The sequence below is a fragment of the Chiloscyllium plagiosum genome, unplaced genomic scaffold (genome assembly GCF_037043375.1).
Source record: "Chiloscyllium plagiosum isolate Xiang-an unplaced genomic scaffold, Cpla_swu_hap1 HiC_scaffold_16, whole genome shotgun sequence".
In the NCBI taxonomy this organism is placed as follows: domain Eukaryota; kingdom Metazoa; phylum Chordata; class Chondrichthyes; order Orectolobiformes; family Hemiscylliidae; genus Chiloscyllium; species Chiloscyllium plagiosum.
Window position 1 is genome coordinate 39832320 of NW_028270154.1, and position 19359 is coordinate 39851678.

Sequence of the window (19359 nt, forward strand, 5' to 3'; positions counted from 1 at the left end):
GATTTATTTAGTTTATGAGCCAATCATTTGCTTCTCACTTCCCTTTGGTTTTGTTTTTTACTCTTGTCCTGAAAACACTGGCTTATGTTGCAACAGTACAGTAGGAACCAGCTGCCATTTCATCCCTATGACCATTCTTTGTGTGAGCTTAAAACTGGGTAGAAAGATTAATCGTTTAAGATAAATTAGGTAATCTAGACCTTGTGTCAACAGAAGCAAGGATGACAATGGAAATTATTCGGAATTGACAAGATGTCTGTTCTTCTATCAGTGTATGGTCTTGTAGTAAAACATAATCCAATCGCAGCTGAACCTTTCTCACAACAAAATGTTTAAAAATTAATTAACATTTTAGTGGATAACATGTGAACTGAGACTTTTGTATCCCCTAATCTCTTGAGACAGTGCTAATAATTAAACATAATCTCTGTTTCTTTGCCTGAAACAGAATCGGAATATCTCTCTGAAGATGCGTTGTATTTGTAGTTTTTAAATTGTGCAGATCTCTTAATGTTCACCTTTGTAATAATGCCTTCACCCAAATTACATTTTTAATTCCAAATTACAGTTGCCAAAGTACCTGTTGTTTCATTTCTATTGTTGGAGAGGTGTGGACCTCTGGGACTGATGGTTCATCTGTGCTCTGTGCAGATGATGAGTTAATATCTTCCTGATTTGATTTTTCACTGATGGAGGCCAGTTTCTCCAGTTGTAACTGCCCAAGGTTGCAACAATACCTATGGTCATTCTGTTCCACCATATATGATCAAGATGACTGTTACTCCATATATGTCCAGTTACTACTTGAGCTGTCTCTTAATACTCAACTCTAGCAATGGTTGGCTTTCTGTTATTTCATATTGATGTAGCCACTCACGCCTGTTACTGCTTAAGGTTTCAATAGCTTTTTGCTATTCAAAGAGTAGTTTGGATGTGGTATGACATTAGTTTTGAACTGAATAAATTTCCATGCCTTCAGTAAGTGCATTTCTCCAATATGCAACGTGTATTACGCCATAAACTGCAGAACAGGCCTAGAGAAGTAAAATCATGTACTTACACATTTAGGATATCTTCCTGAGGAATATAATTTTTAAGCAGATAACAGTGTAAGATCAATTCAGCATCTGCAAAGGAAAACTCCAGCTTTCAAAAAGGCCAGCCTATAAGGCAGGATTGAATAGCGAGAAAAAGAAGGTGGAGTTAAGACGGTGATAACTTCTACAGAATGGATTAACAGTATAGTAGTAGTGAAATAACCTGGAAAGCTGAGAATAGTCACTAACCCAAAGAACTGAACTAAAGTTCTGAAGAGACCTCATTACATCATGCCAATCATTGAAGGAATTTTGCTAGAAGTTTCTTGGTAAAGGTCTTCACAATCCGAGAAGTGAAGGATGGTTACTGGCAAGATAAGCTCGCTGAAAGCACCAGTTTTCTAACTATATTCTGGACAATGATCAAGAGATAGCTAATTGAATCACTCAGGATTATCTCCAGCAACTTGCCCACCACGACGTCAGACTCACTGGTCTATAATTCCCTGGCTTGTCCTTACCACCTTTCTTAAATAGTCGCAGCACATTAGTTAACCTCCAGTCTTCCAGCATCTCACCTGTAACTATCGATAATACAAATATCTCAGCAAGCGGCCCAGCAATCATTTCCCTAGCTTTCCACAGAGTTTGAGGGTACACCTGGGGATGTATGCACTTTTATGTGTTTCAAGACATCCAGCACTTCCTCCAGGATCAGGATGTGCATGTATTTGGAAAGGCAAGGACTGATTATGGATAGTCAGCATGGCTTTGTGTGTGGGAAACCATGCCTCACAAACTTGAATGTTGCTTCTTCAAAAAAAAATCAAAGAGGATTGATGAGGGCAGAGCATTACATGTGATATATATGGACTTCAGTAAGGCGTTTGACAAGGTTCCCCATGAGAGACTGGTTAGCAAGGTTACATCTCATGGAATACAGGGACAATTAGCCATTTGGATACAGAACTGGCTCAAAGGTAGAAGACAGGGTGGTGATGGAGGCATGTTTACAGACTGGAGGCCTGTTTACAGAGTGGAGTGCCACAAGGATCGGTACTGGGTCCAGTACTTTTCGTCCTTTATATAAATGATTTGGATATGAACATAGAAGGTATAGTCAGTAAGTTTGCAGATGACACCAAAATTGGAGATGTAGTGGACAGCGAAGAATGTAAGTTGATAGCCAGACATGGGATTTAGTAAGGCTTTTGAAAAATATCCCATATGGCACACACATTTCTAAAATATAAAAGCCCACGTTGTCCAAGGGAAAATGGCATAAAGTTGTACAGCACAGAACAGACCCTTCGCTCCAATTTGTCCATGCTGAATAGATATCCAAAATTAATCTAGTCCCATTTGTTCTATATCCCTCTAAACCCTTTCTATTCACTTCCCCATCCAGATGCCTTTTAAATGTTGTTATTACACCAGTCTCCCATCACTTCCTCTGGTAGCTCATTCCATACATGTGTGAAAAAGTTGCCCCTTAGGTCCCTTTTCAGTCTTTCTCCTCCCACCTTAAACCTATGCCCTCTACTTTTGGAATTCCCCATCCCTGGGCAAAAGATCTTGGCTATTCACCCTATCTGTGCCCCTCATGATTTTACAAACATCTATAATGTCATCCCTCAGCCTCTGACACTCCAGGGTAAACAGCCCCAGCGTATTCAGACCCTCCCACATCTTTTTAAATCGTTTATGAGCCCTTTCAAGTTTCACAACATCCTTCCTATAGCAGGGAGACCAGAATTGCATGTAGTATTCCAAAATTGGCCTAATCAATGTCCTGTACAGCTGCAACATGACCTCTCAACTCCTGCACTCAATGCACTGATCAATAAAGGCAAGCATATCAAATGTCGCCTTCATTATCCGATCTACCTGCAATTTCACTTTCAAGGAACTATGAACTTGCACTCCAAGATCTTTTTGTTAGGGTTAAATCTAAAGTTAGCTCAGTGGCAGGAAGTAAGAGGTAATGTCTGATGGCTGTTTTTGTGACTGTGATGGTGTTTCCAGTGGGGTTCTTCAGCGCTCAGTGCCAGATACATTCCTTTTCAAGATATATATCAACAAGTTAGATATAAATGTAGGGACCCAGATTAATAAGTTTATAGATGATAATGAAATGGGCCATGTGGTTGATAGTGAGGAAGCAAACTGGAACTGTAGGAAGATGTCTTGTACTCACCAGGTGGACAGGAATTTGCAGGAGGAATTCAGCACAAAGAAGGTGGAGGGAAAACAAGGCAAAGGATTGCACAATAACTGGTCGGGTGTTGATTTTGAGGTATCACAAAACAGAAGCATCTTAGTGTGTATCCACAGATCACTGACAGCAGTGAAGTCACCATAATAAGCGTGAACCAGAGGACTCTACTCTCATCAGTGAGAGATGACAGGTGGTTTAATCTGAGGGTCACCTGCCTCAGGCGAGGGAAGAGGTTGAGAAGGAGAATCCTTCGGAACATTTAACTGTTTTCACAGATTTATGACTTAACAGCTGTATAAAAATATTCACAGAAACATTGCTACCTTTTCATTTACTATGTCAGATGTGTGTTGCATTGGGTGAAAATGTATGGGGAAAAGAGCGTTTCTTTTCAGTAATCTTTATTTTCACAATCTTTATGATCTCTGTTTGTTCTTCTGGTCTTGTAACACTAGTTTTTTTAAAAAACTTGTAAGTTTACATTTTAAGCATCAAACTGCCACTTTAATATACAAGTTATTAAAATTGTATTAACCTTGAGAAATTTGTATCTGATACAGTGGTTATGACTTTGGCTACTTGATCAAGCTTCTAACCCATTCACGACTACCAGAAGAAGAGCAAGAATTCTTTGATATCCTGCATTTGTTCTTTCCTGCTATCTATGATGTGAAATATCTGATGAAAAGCTGTAAAAATCTTAAGGTATTTGCATGAAATTGAAATTAAATTGCATGTTTTCTGGTTAGGTTGAAAATCACAACTTAACAGTAGTAATTCAGCTAAATGTGTCTGTGATGGGTGCCATTAATGTTAGGGAAATCATTCCAAGTAGGCTGGTATTGTGAATTTTTGTCAGTGTGTACTTATCTATATGTCAGTATTTTACAAATGTTAGGGAAATTGTCATTGGCTAAAATTATTGTAATGCACTTGGCAAAATTTTTTCTGAAGTCTAAACATTTATTATTTATTGAGTAAAACACACAAACTATGAGTGGGGGCCTTTTGAAGTGCCCTGACTATTTGATATGACCATGGCAGATCCTTTATCTAAAGGCCATATTTCCACTTACTTTCCATACCCTTAATGTTTTTAACATCTAAAACCATGAAAGTCTTCAGTTTATATCAACCATAGTGATTCATTTCACTGTGGTTTTGTTTCCTTTCAAGCGCAGGAACATCTTCCCAACTGCACATGGCAACCACAGCTCACCACTGAATATTTTATCTGTCTCCTCCCTGAGGTCCCCATTGCCTACTGCCTCAATTTTCACTCCTGATCATTGTCTCCTCCCACTACCAGTGACAGAGCAGCAGAAATCCAAATGGTCGTCACTGGCAATCTGCTTGAGGGCATCCAGGAGGTACTTGTAGCTTGTCAGTCAAACATAAATGAGGCTTCTGGCCATTACAGCCTTAGGTTTCCTCTTTCTGAGAAAGGGATGATACCTCGTTCATTCTGCATCAGCAGGCTGGCTCAATCCAATTTCTATCCCAGTTTGTCATCTTCCTAATAACATTCTCTTCTGAACTAAAACAGTGCTAGCAAATTTAGTTGTTGAAATAGCTGTCTAAAATAAATTAATCAGTCACATTTAACAGTGAGTGGACATTTTCCACAGGGTGGTCTACAAGAAGTTGCTGAACAGCTTGAGTTGGAGCGAATTGGACGACAGCACCAGGCAGGCTCAGATTCACTATTGACAGGCATGGCTTTCTTCAGAATGAGGGAGGTATGGAAGTGACAAATGTCAAGAAAAATTATTTTTAAAATGTTGATCTATATTAAGAGTTGATCACTGGTACAAACTTTTACAGAAGTCAAATCAATCTATTAACTATGATATAAACAAATAGTAAACCTGTTTTCCTGAGGTATGGGGTGAGAAAACTTTTTGACTGGAAGTTTCATGAGAACTCAGTTTATCTCCGTTATTGTTGCCAGATGCAATTTTAATATGAAGTTACTGTATTTAAAACTATATGAAATCAAAGACTAAAATTTATTTATCTAAAGGAAAAAAAAGAGTGTGCAAATTCAGAATTGTGGCTTCCCTCTTGGAGACAATAAATGTTAATGCTGTGGGCTTGGCCAACAGAAATTCGGTAGTCGTTGCTGCACAAACTTTGGTTCCATTGCACCTCCAAGTGCATTAATTGTGATATGGTACCATGCAGTACACAAACTAGATTAGCTAACCTTAGGTTCTGGGGCTAGATTACTGCTTTGTTCACAGGTGATCCTGAGAAATGCCTGTCCAGTGTTTACTGTTCGTTGTAAATTTATCCTAAATATTTACACTTTTATTTCTCAGTTATTTTTTGAAGACAACATTGATGACACAAAATACTGTGGACATTTGTATGGTCTTGGATCAGGTTTAACTAACAACCACAATGGGACAGCTGGGACATCAGAAGAAGAAACCAACAGCAAACAGCACTGACCACAGCTGAGATGTTTTATCAAACCTTGATGTTTTTAGACAGACATTTTACTACAAAATGAGTGTTATTCTCCTAACACACAATTTGGAGATATTTGGCAGTGTACTGCCTAGAGGTATTAAACGTGGCTGCTTTTTTATTAAAAGAAGAAAACATTTGCCATTTAACATTTGTAAATGCTGTGCCGTTGCTCATTGTTTTCCAGATCAGTAAGTGACATGAGAGGGAAGCCAGGCTAGGGTCAATCTGCAGTGGTCCAGTAGGACCCTTTAGATTGTACTTTGATCCAAGTTTATTTGTTTTTATCTTTATTAATCACTATTTCATCCCCCCCCTTTATGTTTTCCTTTTGTTTCCTCTTTGTTTTTCTTCAACAGGTGAGTTGCAGTGAAAATTACATCACATTGTTTTGCTTGTTTTATGCAATAATAAGCTGTAGCAACATGGACTTGTGCATTGTAATAACCTTGTGGTTTTATTTTGAGATTCCATATCCATGCCTGAAAAAACATTCTTCCTGAAGGATGGCTGTGGGTATAAAATTATTTCAGGGCTAGACCTTTTTGTGTTCACATTTATTGTGTGGTGCAGTGTTCACTAAGTATTTTAATGCCTTGTAGAGTGGAATTTTCACTATTAGAATGGAAGGGAAAAAGCTTCCAGTTCCACTAATGCCCTATAAATTATTATTATGCTAATTCAATTGACTTAAACAGCTAAAAGCAGGAATTTCAACTGGGGTATTTAGCTTATTTTATGACAGTCCTGTTATTAATTTTCAACATAAATGAGTTCATTTAAAACATTGTTCTTGTTTATGCTTTTATCAAATTCTTGTTATTAATGTTGTAATTAATCCTGTTTAAAGTAAGAAATAGAATTAAGATTTTTTACATCAATTTTTAAAATAAAATTGTTAATTGTAACTCTTGATCTTTTCATCATCTGAGTATCCAGTAAAAAGTAAATCTAATTTTGCAATTAGTTCATTCCATTCACTGTGTTTGTATCATAGACCTGAAATGTGATATTGAATAGTGGGTTATGTACCATTTTCCTTTGTGAACTGAATTGGATGCCTGAGCCATGTGCGTTTTGTTCTGATATATGATTAATGACTGCATTGCTAATACCACAGGGATGATAAATTGATCCAAGTCCCATTGGTTAAATATTACAGTTTTGCTTTAAGTTGAATGAAAAGAGGCACTTGTATATGGACTTGAACAAAAACTTAAATGTTAGTTTCCCTTGTACAGTCAATCTCTTAATGTTGCTGGAGAGGGGTCTCTGTTGATGGAAGTAGTTTTACATGTAAAATGTTTAACTTCATATTTTGTGTTTAATTAATTCCAACTTACAAAAATGGATCTTAAGTTAAAACAGTAGTGCAAGATGTAGCTATTGATATTTCACAACAGATGAAAGCCTTTTCATTTAAAGCACTTCCCTCTACAGAAAGCTCCTTTTTTAAAAATTAACTCATTGTATTTAATATTTTGGTTACGTTGCAAGCTATCTGAATCTTATAAAAACTGAACCAATGTAATTTAAATAAGTTTGTAAATTAAAAGTTTGATTCGTAAAAGAAGTGTATAATTGACAGCCCAGTTTAGCAACAAAGAATAATAAAATGCAGTGTTGGTATACATCCATACACTTTTTTCAGTTATACAAATTAATAATTGTGCACAAAGTTTGAAGTTACACAGAATTAATTTTTTTTTCGAATTGTGCCATGGGAGACTCTTAAAAGTTTTGATTCAAGTGCAAGTTGACGTTTGACACCTCCGACTCACTCTAATTCTGCATTTGTCTCTTACTTCCATTTTGCTTGTTTCTTTTATCAGTCATTTGACTGCTATTCCATGTTGTCATCTGCAAATTTACTACTATATTCTCAAAGTCATTAGTGAGATTGTTCAATAACTTAATTTGTATCAATCATAGTATCAATTCCGAATTTCTCCATGATACTCTACGACCATAATGGTTCAGTTGATGCAGTCGTAAGCTAGACCAGTGATTAAGGAAATTGATTGATTGATTTAATCCTCTCCATTATAAGTACTTTAAAGTGATTATTTGTACCTTGCTGCAATTGGAGATGTTTTACGCTAATCCACGTTGAACTGCAGTGAGCAAGTTCCATGTTGTAAAATTTGTTATTTCAACTTTGAAAGTTGTAATAAGTTGAAACATTTCTTTGATTTCTTAACCAAGTGTGATTTAATAGAAGGCTGTAATGTTAAAGTGAAACCATTTAGATTATAGTGTCATTATGGGTAAGTGGCAGTGCTCTTGCTCCTGATTCAAAGATTGTGGTTGCAATCAAATTTGGTTCTTGAGCAAATATATTTAGGTTGGTAGGTATACTGGAGTGTTCCGTTGTTGTAAGGCCCTGTTGCTTGAAATATTAAACTCAAATCCATTAATTTTGGAAGGACTTGAGATTCCATGGAACTTGCAGAAATAATCAGATAACTTTGCTGTTTTAACCAGTATACATCATTCGTGATTATCACCACAACAGACAACATCTCTCTGATTTATGTTTTTGGAACTATGCTGTGCACAAATTATCTGCTGTCTTCCCCCACAAATCACTGGCGACTATCATTTCTGAAGCATTTTTGGAGCATTGAGGTTGTGTTTGGTGCTTTGTCAATGTAAGTATGTTTCTTACTTTTGCACAGAATATAAACAGTAAGAAGAGTTCAACCGGGGGTAGCTTGTACTGGGAGTAGAAGCAATAAACCATGTCTTCTGCTGTGATTGCCAAGCCTGTGATGCGAGGCCTATTGGCCAAACGTCTGCGATTTCAGTTGGCTGTGGCTTTTACTTTAGCTTTTGCAGCAGCTGGTACCTTCAAGTTTGTAGTAGGTGAATCCAGGAAGAAAGCATATGCTGACTTCTATAAGAAGTATGATTCAATGAAGGCTTTTGAGGCCATGAGGGATGCTGGTATATTTGAAAGTGTGAAACCAAAGAAGTAGAGTCTTTCAAAGGAACCTTGAAATGAATGACAAGATTGCTCCTCTGTCTTACACTGGGGAACTGGAAATATATGCTTTGTGCATTCTATACCTGATTTATAAATAAAATATTGAATTTTCTGACCTGAAAAAGAAAAGAAGAGTTCAACCAGTTTTTTTATTCATTTGTGGGACTTGGGTGTTGCTGGCTGGCCAGCATTGATATCCCATCCCTATTTGCCCTTGAGAAGGTGGTGGTGAGCTGCCACCTTGAATTGCTGCAGTCCACTTGCTGTGGGGTTCCAGCATCTGCAGTCCTCACTTTTGCCTAGATGAATATTTAGGTACTAATCCTAACAACTCATGTTCACTGGCCACTGGAAAAAAAAACGCATTAGAAATAATGGAGCGAATAGCGCTGCTTTTGATGAGACCCCATTCGAGTAATGTCTGATTCCAAGCTGAAATCTATGTTTATTACACCATGTTTGAATTCTGATTCTTTATCCTTGCTTCCCTCCTGCTGTGAAACACCCTTCAAAATTCATGACAGTGGTCCTATTCAGGAGCAATTTATATACAGACACTTGGATATTTGGAAGATACTTTATATATCCTTTGATATTTAGAATATCTTCAGTTCAAGTTCACTGGTGATCCTTCCTTATCTTCAGTTTCAATTTTGAAAATCCATTACTGTAAATGCACGTTATTACAGTTTATTGCGCAAAATAGAGGCATGGGATTGAGGGTGATTTAGCAATTTGGATCAGAAATTGGCTAGCGAAGAAGATCTGCAAGGATCTGTTTCGGGTCCACTGTTGTTTGTAATTTTTATAAATGACCTTAATGAGGATGTAGAAGGATGGATTAGTAAATTTGCGGATGACACTAAGGTCAGTAGAGTTGTGGATAGTGACTAAGGATGTTATAGGTTATAGAGGGACATAAATAAGCTACAGAGCTGGGCTGAGAGGTGGCAAATGGAGTTTAATGCAGAAAAATGTGAGGTGATTCACTTTGGAACGAGAATCAGGAATGCAGAGTACTGGGCTAATGGTAAGATTCTTGGTAGTATAGATGGAGCAGAGGGATCTCAGTGTCCAGATACATAGATCCTTGAAAGTTGCTACCCTGGTTGATAGCTTTTGGTGTGTTAGCATTATTGGTAGAGGGATTGAGTTTTGGAACCATGAGGCCATGCTGCAGCTGTATAAAATTCTGGTGTAGTTGCATTTGGAGTATTGCGTACAGTTCTGGTCACTGCATTACAAGAAGGATGTGGAAGCTTTAGAAAAGGTTCAGAGGAGATTTGTGAGGATGTTGCCTGGTATGGAGGGGAGGTCTTACGAGGAAAGGCTGAGGGACTTGAGGCTGTTTTTGTTAGAGAGAAGAAGGTTGAGAGGTGACTTAATTGAGACATATAAGATAATCAGAGGGTTAGATATTTTGGACAGTGAGAACCTTTTTCCTCGAATGGTGATGGCTAGCACAAGGGGACATAGCTTTAAATTGAGGGGTGATAGATATAGGACAGTTGACAGGTAGTTTCTTTACTCAGTAGTAGGGGCACGGAACACTCTGCCTGCAACAGGAGTCGACTCGCCAACTTTAAGGGCATTTAAATGCTCATTGGATAGGCATATGGATGAGAATGGAATAGCGTAGGTTAGATGGTCTTCAGATTGGTTTCACAGGTCAGCACATCATCAAGGGCCGAAGGGCCTGTACTGCGCTGTAATGTTCTATACTCTATAATAACAAAGCTTGAAAAACTATATTGCTGTGGCTCTCACATGATCATTTGTACTACACTGGTGTAGCTGGTCTTGTTTGTGATGTTAAGAGAGCAGTGAGAATGAGTGTTTCTAGTATAGAGTCATAGAGTTTACAGCATGGAAACAGACCTATCAATCCAACTTGTCCATGTTGACCAGATATTCTAAATTAATCTAATCCCACTTGTCTGCACTTCGTCCATATCTCGCTAAACCTTTCCTCTTCATGTACCCATCCAGGCGTCTTTTAAATGCTGTAATTGGACCAGCTTTCAACATTTCCTCTGGCAGCTCATTCCATACATGCACCACTCTCTGCGTGGAAAAGTTGCTCCTTAGGTCCCTTTTAAATCTTTCCCCCCTCACATTAAACCTATGCCCTCTATTTTTGAATTTGCCCATCCTGGGGAAAAAGATCTTGTCTATTCACTATCCATTACCCTCATGATTTTATAAACTTCTATAAGGTCACCCCTCAACCTCTGACATTCCAGGAAAACAGCCCTGGTCTATTCAGCCTCTCCCAACAGTTCAAACTCTCTAAACCTGCCAACATCCTTGTAAATCTTTTCTGAACCCTTTCATGTTTCACAACATCCTTGCTTTAGCAGGGTGACCAGAACTGCACACAGTATTTCAAAAAGTGGCCTAACAAATGTCCTGTATAGCTGCAACATGACTCCCAACACACATAATAATTGCACTGACCAATAAAGGCAAATGCCTTCTGCACTATCCTGTATACCTGCTACTCCATTTTCAAGGAAATATAAACTTGCACTCCAATATCTCTCTTTTTCAGCAATGCTTCCCAGGATTACCCGTTAGTGTATAAGTCCTGCCCTGATTTGCTTTTCCAAAATGCAGCACCTTACATATATCTAAATTAAATTTCATCTGCCACTCCTCAGCCCATCTCATCAAGATGATCCCAATCATGGCATTGTACGTCAATAACTTGTATTTTACACTAACATGGTTAGCAGATTACACGTCACAAACCTGACATACACCACGTGGACTACACCAGTTCAAGAAGCCAGCTTAACACCACTTCTGCAAAGGTATTGTAGGATAAGTAGTAAATTCTCCGTCTTGCCAGTGTTCACATCTCACTAATGAATGAATGAAAAAGAAAATCAACTTAAATGTGGAGGGTAGAGGGTGATCTTCACTGCCACTAATAAAATACAAAAGAATAATTACTTCTGCAGATTTTAGTAACTAAAGTGTGTTATTGGTCTATCTCATTGTACCTTGCGTGTTTTGTTTCTTTGCTATGTTTACATAGCTGATTCTGTTGCAGGTCCTCCATTCCTTATTTGACGTGCCATGTGCATGTTTATTACCTCGTTTGTATGCTGAGTTATTCTACTCTCGACTTTCCCTCCCTCCCATGGCAACAAACCCTTCAGTAGTTATCAATAGTAATGCTATTCTGGAGCAAATGATGTACAACTATCTTTAAAATTGCTATATTCCTTTCAATGAGCTCAATCTAGTTTTCATTTGGAGTAAAATAACTATTTCTTCATATGATTTCTATAGCTTCTATCTATTTATTGTTAACAATTGTTAATTGTACAACCCATTGAGCAATGGGTTTTATAACCTCTTTTATTGAATGTTCAAAGTTAATGAGCGACTGAATGCATCGTCAAGCAGCAATACTAAATATCAATTGGTCATTTGCTAGTACTTTTATTCTTGAACCACCTTTGGCTAGAATTTATATAAAAGTGAAAACAAGTTAGTAGTCAGCAATTTGATGTAAAATTGTATTTATTTAACCTGTGAATTCAGAGATCATGGTCTTGGTGCTTTGCAGCTTGCATATTTTAGTGCGTATAAGAAATAATTTGGTAAATACTAGATTCTGAAGACTTGTATTTCAGGGGAAAAGATCACACTTTAAAACTGAGTTGGGGTTTTTTCATCAGATGATACTGTAAATGGTGGAAATATAATTTGATAACATTCTAAAAATTCAGAAACAAATTAAGAGCTGAAGTCGATCATTTGGTCCCTCAGGTATGGTCTGCTCTTCAGTAAGTGGTTTGTGTTTTAAATTCCACATTCCTTAATCTTAGGTTCTTGTCAGGCAAGAAAGTCAAACTACCTTTGTCTTAAAAATTATTCAATGACCCTGCTCCAACCACCTCCGGAGACTTCCAAACTCTCTCACTATTCAGAAAAAAATATTTTAATCTCTGCCCTGAAAGGGTTATTCGTAATTTGAACACAATGCCCCCTAGTTCTGGACTACCCACAAGAGAAAGTAGCCTTTCCAGGGCCACCATGTCAAGACCATTCAGGGACTTATACAGTTGAATCAAGTTATTCCTTTTAAGCTCCAGTGGATAGAAACTCTGCCTGTCCAACTCATCCTCATAAGATGACCTATTAATTCCTGCTATCGTTGAAGAAGAAATAAGAAATTAAACTAAATTATACTAATAGTAGTTAATTTACATTGGTCAACATTTTTAATTTTAAAGTTTCTTCAGAAGTCACACGAGCAGATGTGCACCATTCAGTTAATCGTTCTGCTTCACATTCAGTGAGATCATAGCTCATCTGATGATCTGCAGCTCTGCTTTTCTGCCTTTCCCCCGGATCCCTTAATTCTTTTATTGATTAAGAATCTGTCAGTCTCTGCACTGAATATACTTCATGATGCAGTCTTTACAGCACTCTGCAGTAAAGAATTCCTAGGATTTGCTACTTTCCTCAATTCAGTTGTTGGTAAAGTTGGAAAAGGTTAATAAGAGATAGGATATATAACCATCTAGAAAAGAATAATCTGATCAGAGACAGTCAGCACGGTTTTGTGAGGGGTAGGTCGTGCCTAACGAATCTTATTGACTTTTTTGGCAAAGTGACCAAACAGGTAGATGAGAGTAAACCGGTTGATGTGGTTTATATGGATTTCAGCAACGTGTTCCCCACAGTAGGCTATTGAAGAAAATGCGGAGAAATAGGATTGTGGGAGACATAGCAGTTTGGATCAGTAATTAGCTTGCTGAAAGAAAACCGAGGGTTGTAGTTGATGAAACATGTTCATCTTGGTGTCCAGTTACTAGCGGTGTACTGCAAGGGTCGGTGTTGGGTCCACTGCTGTTTGTCATTTTTGTAAATGACCTGGATGAGGGCTTAGAAGGGTGGGTTAGTAAATTTGCGGACGACACTAAGGTCGGTGGAGTTGTGGATAGTGACGAAGGATGGAACAGGTTGCAGAGAGACATAGAGAGGATGCAGAGCTGGGCTGAGAGGTGGCAAATGGAGTTTAATGTGGACAAGTGTGAGGTAATACACTTTGGCCGGAGTAATCGGAATGCAAAGTGCAGATGAGCAGAGAGATCTGTGTCCATGTACACAGATCCCTGAAAGTTGCCACCCAGATTGACAGAATTGTTAAGAAGGCATACAGTGTTTTGGCCTTTATTAATAGAGGGATTGAGTTCCGGGACCAGGAGGTTATGCTGCAGCTGTACAAAGCTCTGGTACGGCCACACTTGGAGTATTGTGTACAGTTCTGGTCACCGCATTATAACAAGGATGTGGAAGCTTTGGAAAGGGTGCAGAGGTGATTTACTAGGATGTTGCCTGGTATGGAAGGAATGTCTTACGAGGAAAGGCTGAGGGCCTTGAGGCTGTTCTCATTAGAGAGAAGAAGTTTGAGACGTGATTTAATAGAGACATACAAGATAATCAGAGGGTTAGATAGGGTGGATAGGGAGAGCCTTTTTCCAAGTATGGGGACGGCAAACATGAGGGGACACAACTTTAAAGTGAGGGGGGATAGGTATAAGACAGATGTCAGAGGTAGTTTCTTTACTCAGAGAGTAGTAAGGTATGGAATGCTTTGAGGAGAAAGTGAGGACTGCAGATGCTGGAGATCAGAGCTGAAAATGTGTTGCTGGAAAAGTGCAGCAGGTCAGGCAGCATCAAAGGAACAGGAGAATCAACGTTTCGGGCATAAGCCCTTCTTCAGGAATGAGGAAAGTTGTGTCCAGCAGGCTGAGATAAAAGGTAGGGAGGAGGGACTTGGAGGCGGGGCGTTGGAAATGCGATAGGTGGAAGGAGGTCAAGGTGAGGGTGATAGGCCGGAGTGGGGTGGAGGTGGAGAGGTCAGGAAGAAGATTGCAGGTTAGGAAGGCGGTGCTGAGTTCGAGGGATTTGACTGAGACAAGGTGGGGGGAGGGGAAATGAGGAAACTGGAGAAATCTGAGTTCATCCCTTGTGGTTGGAGGGTTCCTAGGCGGAAGATGAGGCGCTCTTCCTCCAACCAATGCTTTGCCTGCATCGGTAGTAGATTTGCCAAGTTTAAGTGCATTTAAGTCGGCATTGGACAGGCAAATGGATATACATAGAATAGTGTAGGTGGGATGGGCTTCAGATTAGTATGACAGGATGGCGCAATATCGAGGGCCGAAGGGCCAGTACTGTACTGTTCTATGTTCTATCTTTGTCCTAACTGGGTAACCCCTTCCTCAGTGATTATACCCTCTGATACCAGACTCTTTCACAAAGGGAAATAACCTTTCTACATCTAGCTTGTGAATCCCCTTAGGCCTAACCTAATTAACAACTCCTCCTAAGAAGATTCCTCTATATGCAGGATCAATCTAGTGAATCTTTTCTAGACTACTCCAATGCCAGTATATCCCAGATAAGGGGATCAAAACTGTACTATTCTAGGAGTGGTCTATCTAACACCTGTATGGTTTATGTTACAAAAGCATGATAAGTAGGATCTCAGAGCAGGAGTAAGTTATTTGAGCCTTCTCTATCATTCAGAGATTTTTGACTGATCCTCAACTTCAACTCTTTCTCACCTGATATCCTTGATTTTCTTACAGACCTAAAACCTATTGATTTCAGTACTGAATGTACACCTGGATTGAGCATCAACATCCCTCTGGGATAAAACATTGCAAAGATTAGGACCACTCTGAAGAAAGTTCTCATCTCAATTTGAAATGGTTGTACCCTTATCCTGAAATAGCCTTTCAGCATCTACTCAGTGAAGCCTTCAAAGATTTCAATGAGATTGTCTAAACTCCAGTGAATATAGGAGGTAAAAACAATGACTGCAGATGTTGGAAACCAGATTCTGGATTAGTGGTGCTGGAAGAGCACAGCAGTTCAGGCAGCATCCAAGGAGCAACGAAATCGATGTTTCGGGCAAAAGCCCTTCATCAGGAATAAAGGCAGAGAGACTGAAGTGTGGAGAGATAAGCTAGAGGAGGGTGGGGTGGGGGTGGGGAGAACGTAGCATAGAGTACCATAGGTGAGTGGGGGAGGGGATGAAGGTGATAGGTCAGGGAGCTTTTGCCCGATTTCGATTTCGTTGCTCCTTGGATGCTGCCTGAACTGCTGTGCTCTTCCAGAACCACTAATCCAGAATATAGACTGAGTAGAATGGGCCTTTCTTCAAAGGGCAATTCTCTAATGCAGGAATCAATCGAGTGAACCTTCACTGCATCAGAATTAAGGCAATTATGTACATCTGTAGTTGTGGTTTCCAAAACCACACACTGAACAAAATTTCATCACAGGCGCACTCTCACTAAATTCCTGTAAGGCTGCAGCATGACTTAATTGCTCTTTGAAACTCCATCTGAAACTCCAAGGTTTCAAGCCCACCCTTCCCTGCATACTCCTGCAAATATCCAAGCCATTAAGACCAAATTGGATAAACTTAAAGCTAGATTTACTTCCCAAAGAGAATTGAGGGACTGCTGTGTGCTCTGTTTCACAGAGACTTGGCTCACTCTTGCTTCAGCTGACTGTGCCTGACAACCTGGGGGCTTCCCAATTCACTGAATGGACTGCTCGACATTCTCAGGCAAGGCATGAGGCAGTGGGATCTGCCTCCTCCTGGTGCTCAGACCTGGTGACCCCGGTGAGTTACTGCACCCCGGACCTAGAATGTTTAACAGTAAAATGCTATCTATGCTACCTGCCGCACAAGTTCACCTCCACTATTCTAACAGCTGTCCACATTCTTTCCCCCCCACCCCCCCCCAGAAATAAAGACTACACTTGATGAAGTATACAACACTACAAACTGTCTTGAGACGAAATACCCTGAAACTTTGTTCATCATAGCTGGTCACATCAACCAGGCCAACCTCAAGAATGTGCTACCAAAATTCCACAAACAATCTCCTGTCCTACCAGAGGTCTGACAATCCTTGATCACTGCTACATAACCGTAGAGGACGTGTACCACTCCAACCGATCCACATTTTGGAAAATCAGACCACAATTCTGTGTTCCACTGCTTGGCTTACAAGCAGAAATTGAAGCAGGAGGATGTAATGCAGAAAGTAGTGCCGTGTAAGTCTGAGGAAACTGAAGGACATCTACAGGACTGCTTAGAGTTGATGGATGATCCATATTCTAGAACTCAATGGCCTATTTAAACAAGTATCACGCTACTGTTACAGCCTTAATTATTCAGTGTGCAGATGACTGCGTGCCAAAGAAGTTAATCCAAACGTTGCTCAACCAGAAACCGTGGATGAATTGCGAGATCCACTCCCTACTGAAGTCCAGCTCTGAGGCATCCCATGGGTTGGGTGACCCTGACCTGCACAGAAAATCCGGTTATGCCTTTCGCAAAGCCAACTGGGAGGCCAAGAGGCCATAACAAACTAAGGTGGAGATCCAGACTGACCACATGGACACCTATCATTTGTGGCAAAGCTTACATGACATAACAAACTACAAAGTGAAGTTGAACAGAATTGCGGGCAACAGTACATTCCACCTGACAAGCTCAATACATTCTCCACTCACTTTGAACAGGTCAGTGAAACAATGTCTCTTGACCCAGCAGCCTCATGGTCACTGCTGCAGACATTAGCTTGGCTTCTTAAGGGTGAACCCATAGAAAGCGACCTACTTGGATGGAGTCCTGGCTGTGGACTTAGTTCCTGTGTGGACCAGCTGGTGGGAATATTCACAGACATCTTTTACCTCCTCCTTACTACAATCTGAAATCTCTACCAGCTTCAAGAAGACTACCATCATCTTGGTGCCAAATAAAAATCATGCAGTGTGCCTCAATAACTATTACATGGTAGCTCTAACCTCCATAATTATGAAGTGCTTAGACAGGTTAGTCATAGCTCACATCAACTCCAGCTTCCAGACTGCCTTGATCCTTTGCAGTTTGCCTAACGGCGCAACAGGATTTCTATGGATTTTGATGGTTAAGGGTTGTGTTGTGTGGTAGGAGCAGCTGGTAGAGTAGCTTTGTTTCTTCTATTCAAATCTTGCTGAATAGGTGCATATGGACTTGCAGGAGAAAAAAGGATTGACACACAACTACATTTGTCAAAGCAATGTTCTCAATTCCAAAGATTCCAACTTTCCATGCTACAATGAACCTGGGCAATAACATGTTTGGGATGATTGGTAGATGCTATATTCACAACAACTGCCAGAGAATAACATGGGCAGAAGAAAAATCCATCCAGCTCACATCTCCAATGACACCATCACTTACCTCCTTAAGCCAGATCAACAGATAGGACACAGGGTTGAGTTGTATTTGTAAATACAAAGTTAGTGTTTCTAATCCTAAATTGCTTGGGTAGATTTAGACATGATATGGAACTGCCAGTGTTAGACTGGGGTGGACAAAGCCAGAAAGGATGTAGTCCAATGGATTTATTTGAAATCACAAGCTTTCAGAGTGCTACTCCTTCGGCAAATGAAGTCCCTTCTCAAGTCTGTACTCAATTCACAACAAGCTGGTACTTGAGTACTTGTTTTGGGTGTATCGTGTTCAGCATGCAGACAATGTGACCCACCCATTTCAACTGGTCATGTGTGATTTGCAGGATTTTGCGAAGACAGTGCTGGTGATATTTATCCAGGGATTTGAAGTGTCTGCTGTACATGGTTCACATTTCTGACGCATTACAGGAGGGTGGGAACCACGGCTGCTCTGTAATCCATGAGTTGGGTGCTGAACTTCGGGAAAGCATTTCGAATACTATTCCTCACATGTCTGCAGGCTGCATTAGAGTCAATGTTGGATTTCTCAATGTCTGCTCACTTGGAAAGAAGGCTCCCAAGGTAAGGGAAATGAATCATGTTGTCCAGGGACTTTCTGTGGATTTTGATGGTTAAGGGTTGTGTTCTGTGGTAGGAGCAGCTGGTAGAGTAGCTTTGTTTCCGGATGTTCAGCGCATTCAAAATTGTAACTACTGGTCTAAGTTTTATCCTCGTGTCTTCAGATTCTTTTGTCAATCGCCTTAAACCTGTGCTCTCTGGTTATCAATCCTGTTACCATTGTGAACTGTCTCCTCTTTATTTACTCGTTTAAGCCATTCATGATTTTAAACACTATTATTAAATGTCCTTTTAACCTTTCCTCCTCTGCGATCTGGTTAAAATGCTTTAGTTTATACAAAGAGTCAAACTACAGGTTCTCAGAAAGATGGCTTTTAGTTTCCCGTGAAAATACTTATTTGATATCATGACTATCTTCAAGTAAACCACCTTTCTGGCTGAACAATGTAATTACTTTTATGTCATCTTAACTTCTGTGCCTAATTAACTGCTGTTACAACATGCTCATTTGGAAAATCAAACACTAAAGTAACTGCAGCAGAAGCTGCAAATGCCAACCTCATAACACTCCCCATGCCACATTTTATTATGAGAAGAGTATGAGTTTTTGCCTGGAAACTATTCATTGTCCACTGTAGGCAAAGAACTCACCAAAACAGTCTCTGACCATCTCCCTCACAAACTTCCACTTTCCTGTTATCAGTAGCTATAGTTATAAACAGTCCCTTAAACATTTGGAAATGTATTGCTACTTTTATAAGTGCTACTATAAAATGGTTTGATACATAAACTAATTCTAGTTATTA

At 39.6% G+C, this 19359-nt stretch overlaps 1 protein-coding gene and 1 pseudogene across 4 annotated transcripts in view; both read left to right on the forward strand.

The window, feature by feature from the left end:
- The window catches only part of LOC122556615 (CCR4-NOT transcription complex subunit 7), a 28068-nt gene extending 9160 nt beyond the window's left edge, over positions 1 to 18908 (forward strand). For 2 of the 4 annotated variants that reach the window (XM_087995311.1, XM_087995308.1), the window contains exons 5-8: positions 3816 to 3960; positions 4884 to 4994; positions 16227 to 16370; positions 16496 to 18908. In XM_087995311.1, coding sequence (XP_087851437.1) covers positions 3816 to 3960; positions 4884 to 4994; positions 16227 to 16370; positions 16496 to 16501 — 406 coding nt within the window. In that variant the 3' untranslated portion in view covers positions 16502 to 18908. Of the gene's footprint in view, positions 1 to 3815; positions 3961 to 4883; positions 4995 to 5576; positions 8379 to 16226; positions 16371 to 16495 lie in introns of those variants that run through there. The other 2 variants (XM_087995310.1, XM_087995309.1) reach the window with 2 other exon arrangements.
- Positions 8418 to 8845, forward strand: LOC122556618 (cytochrome c oxidase subunit 6C-1 pseudogene; annotated as a pseudogene).
- Positions 18909 to 19359: the final 451 nt, after the last annotated feature.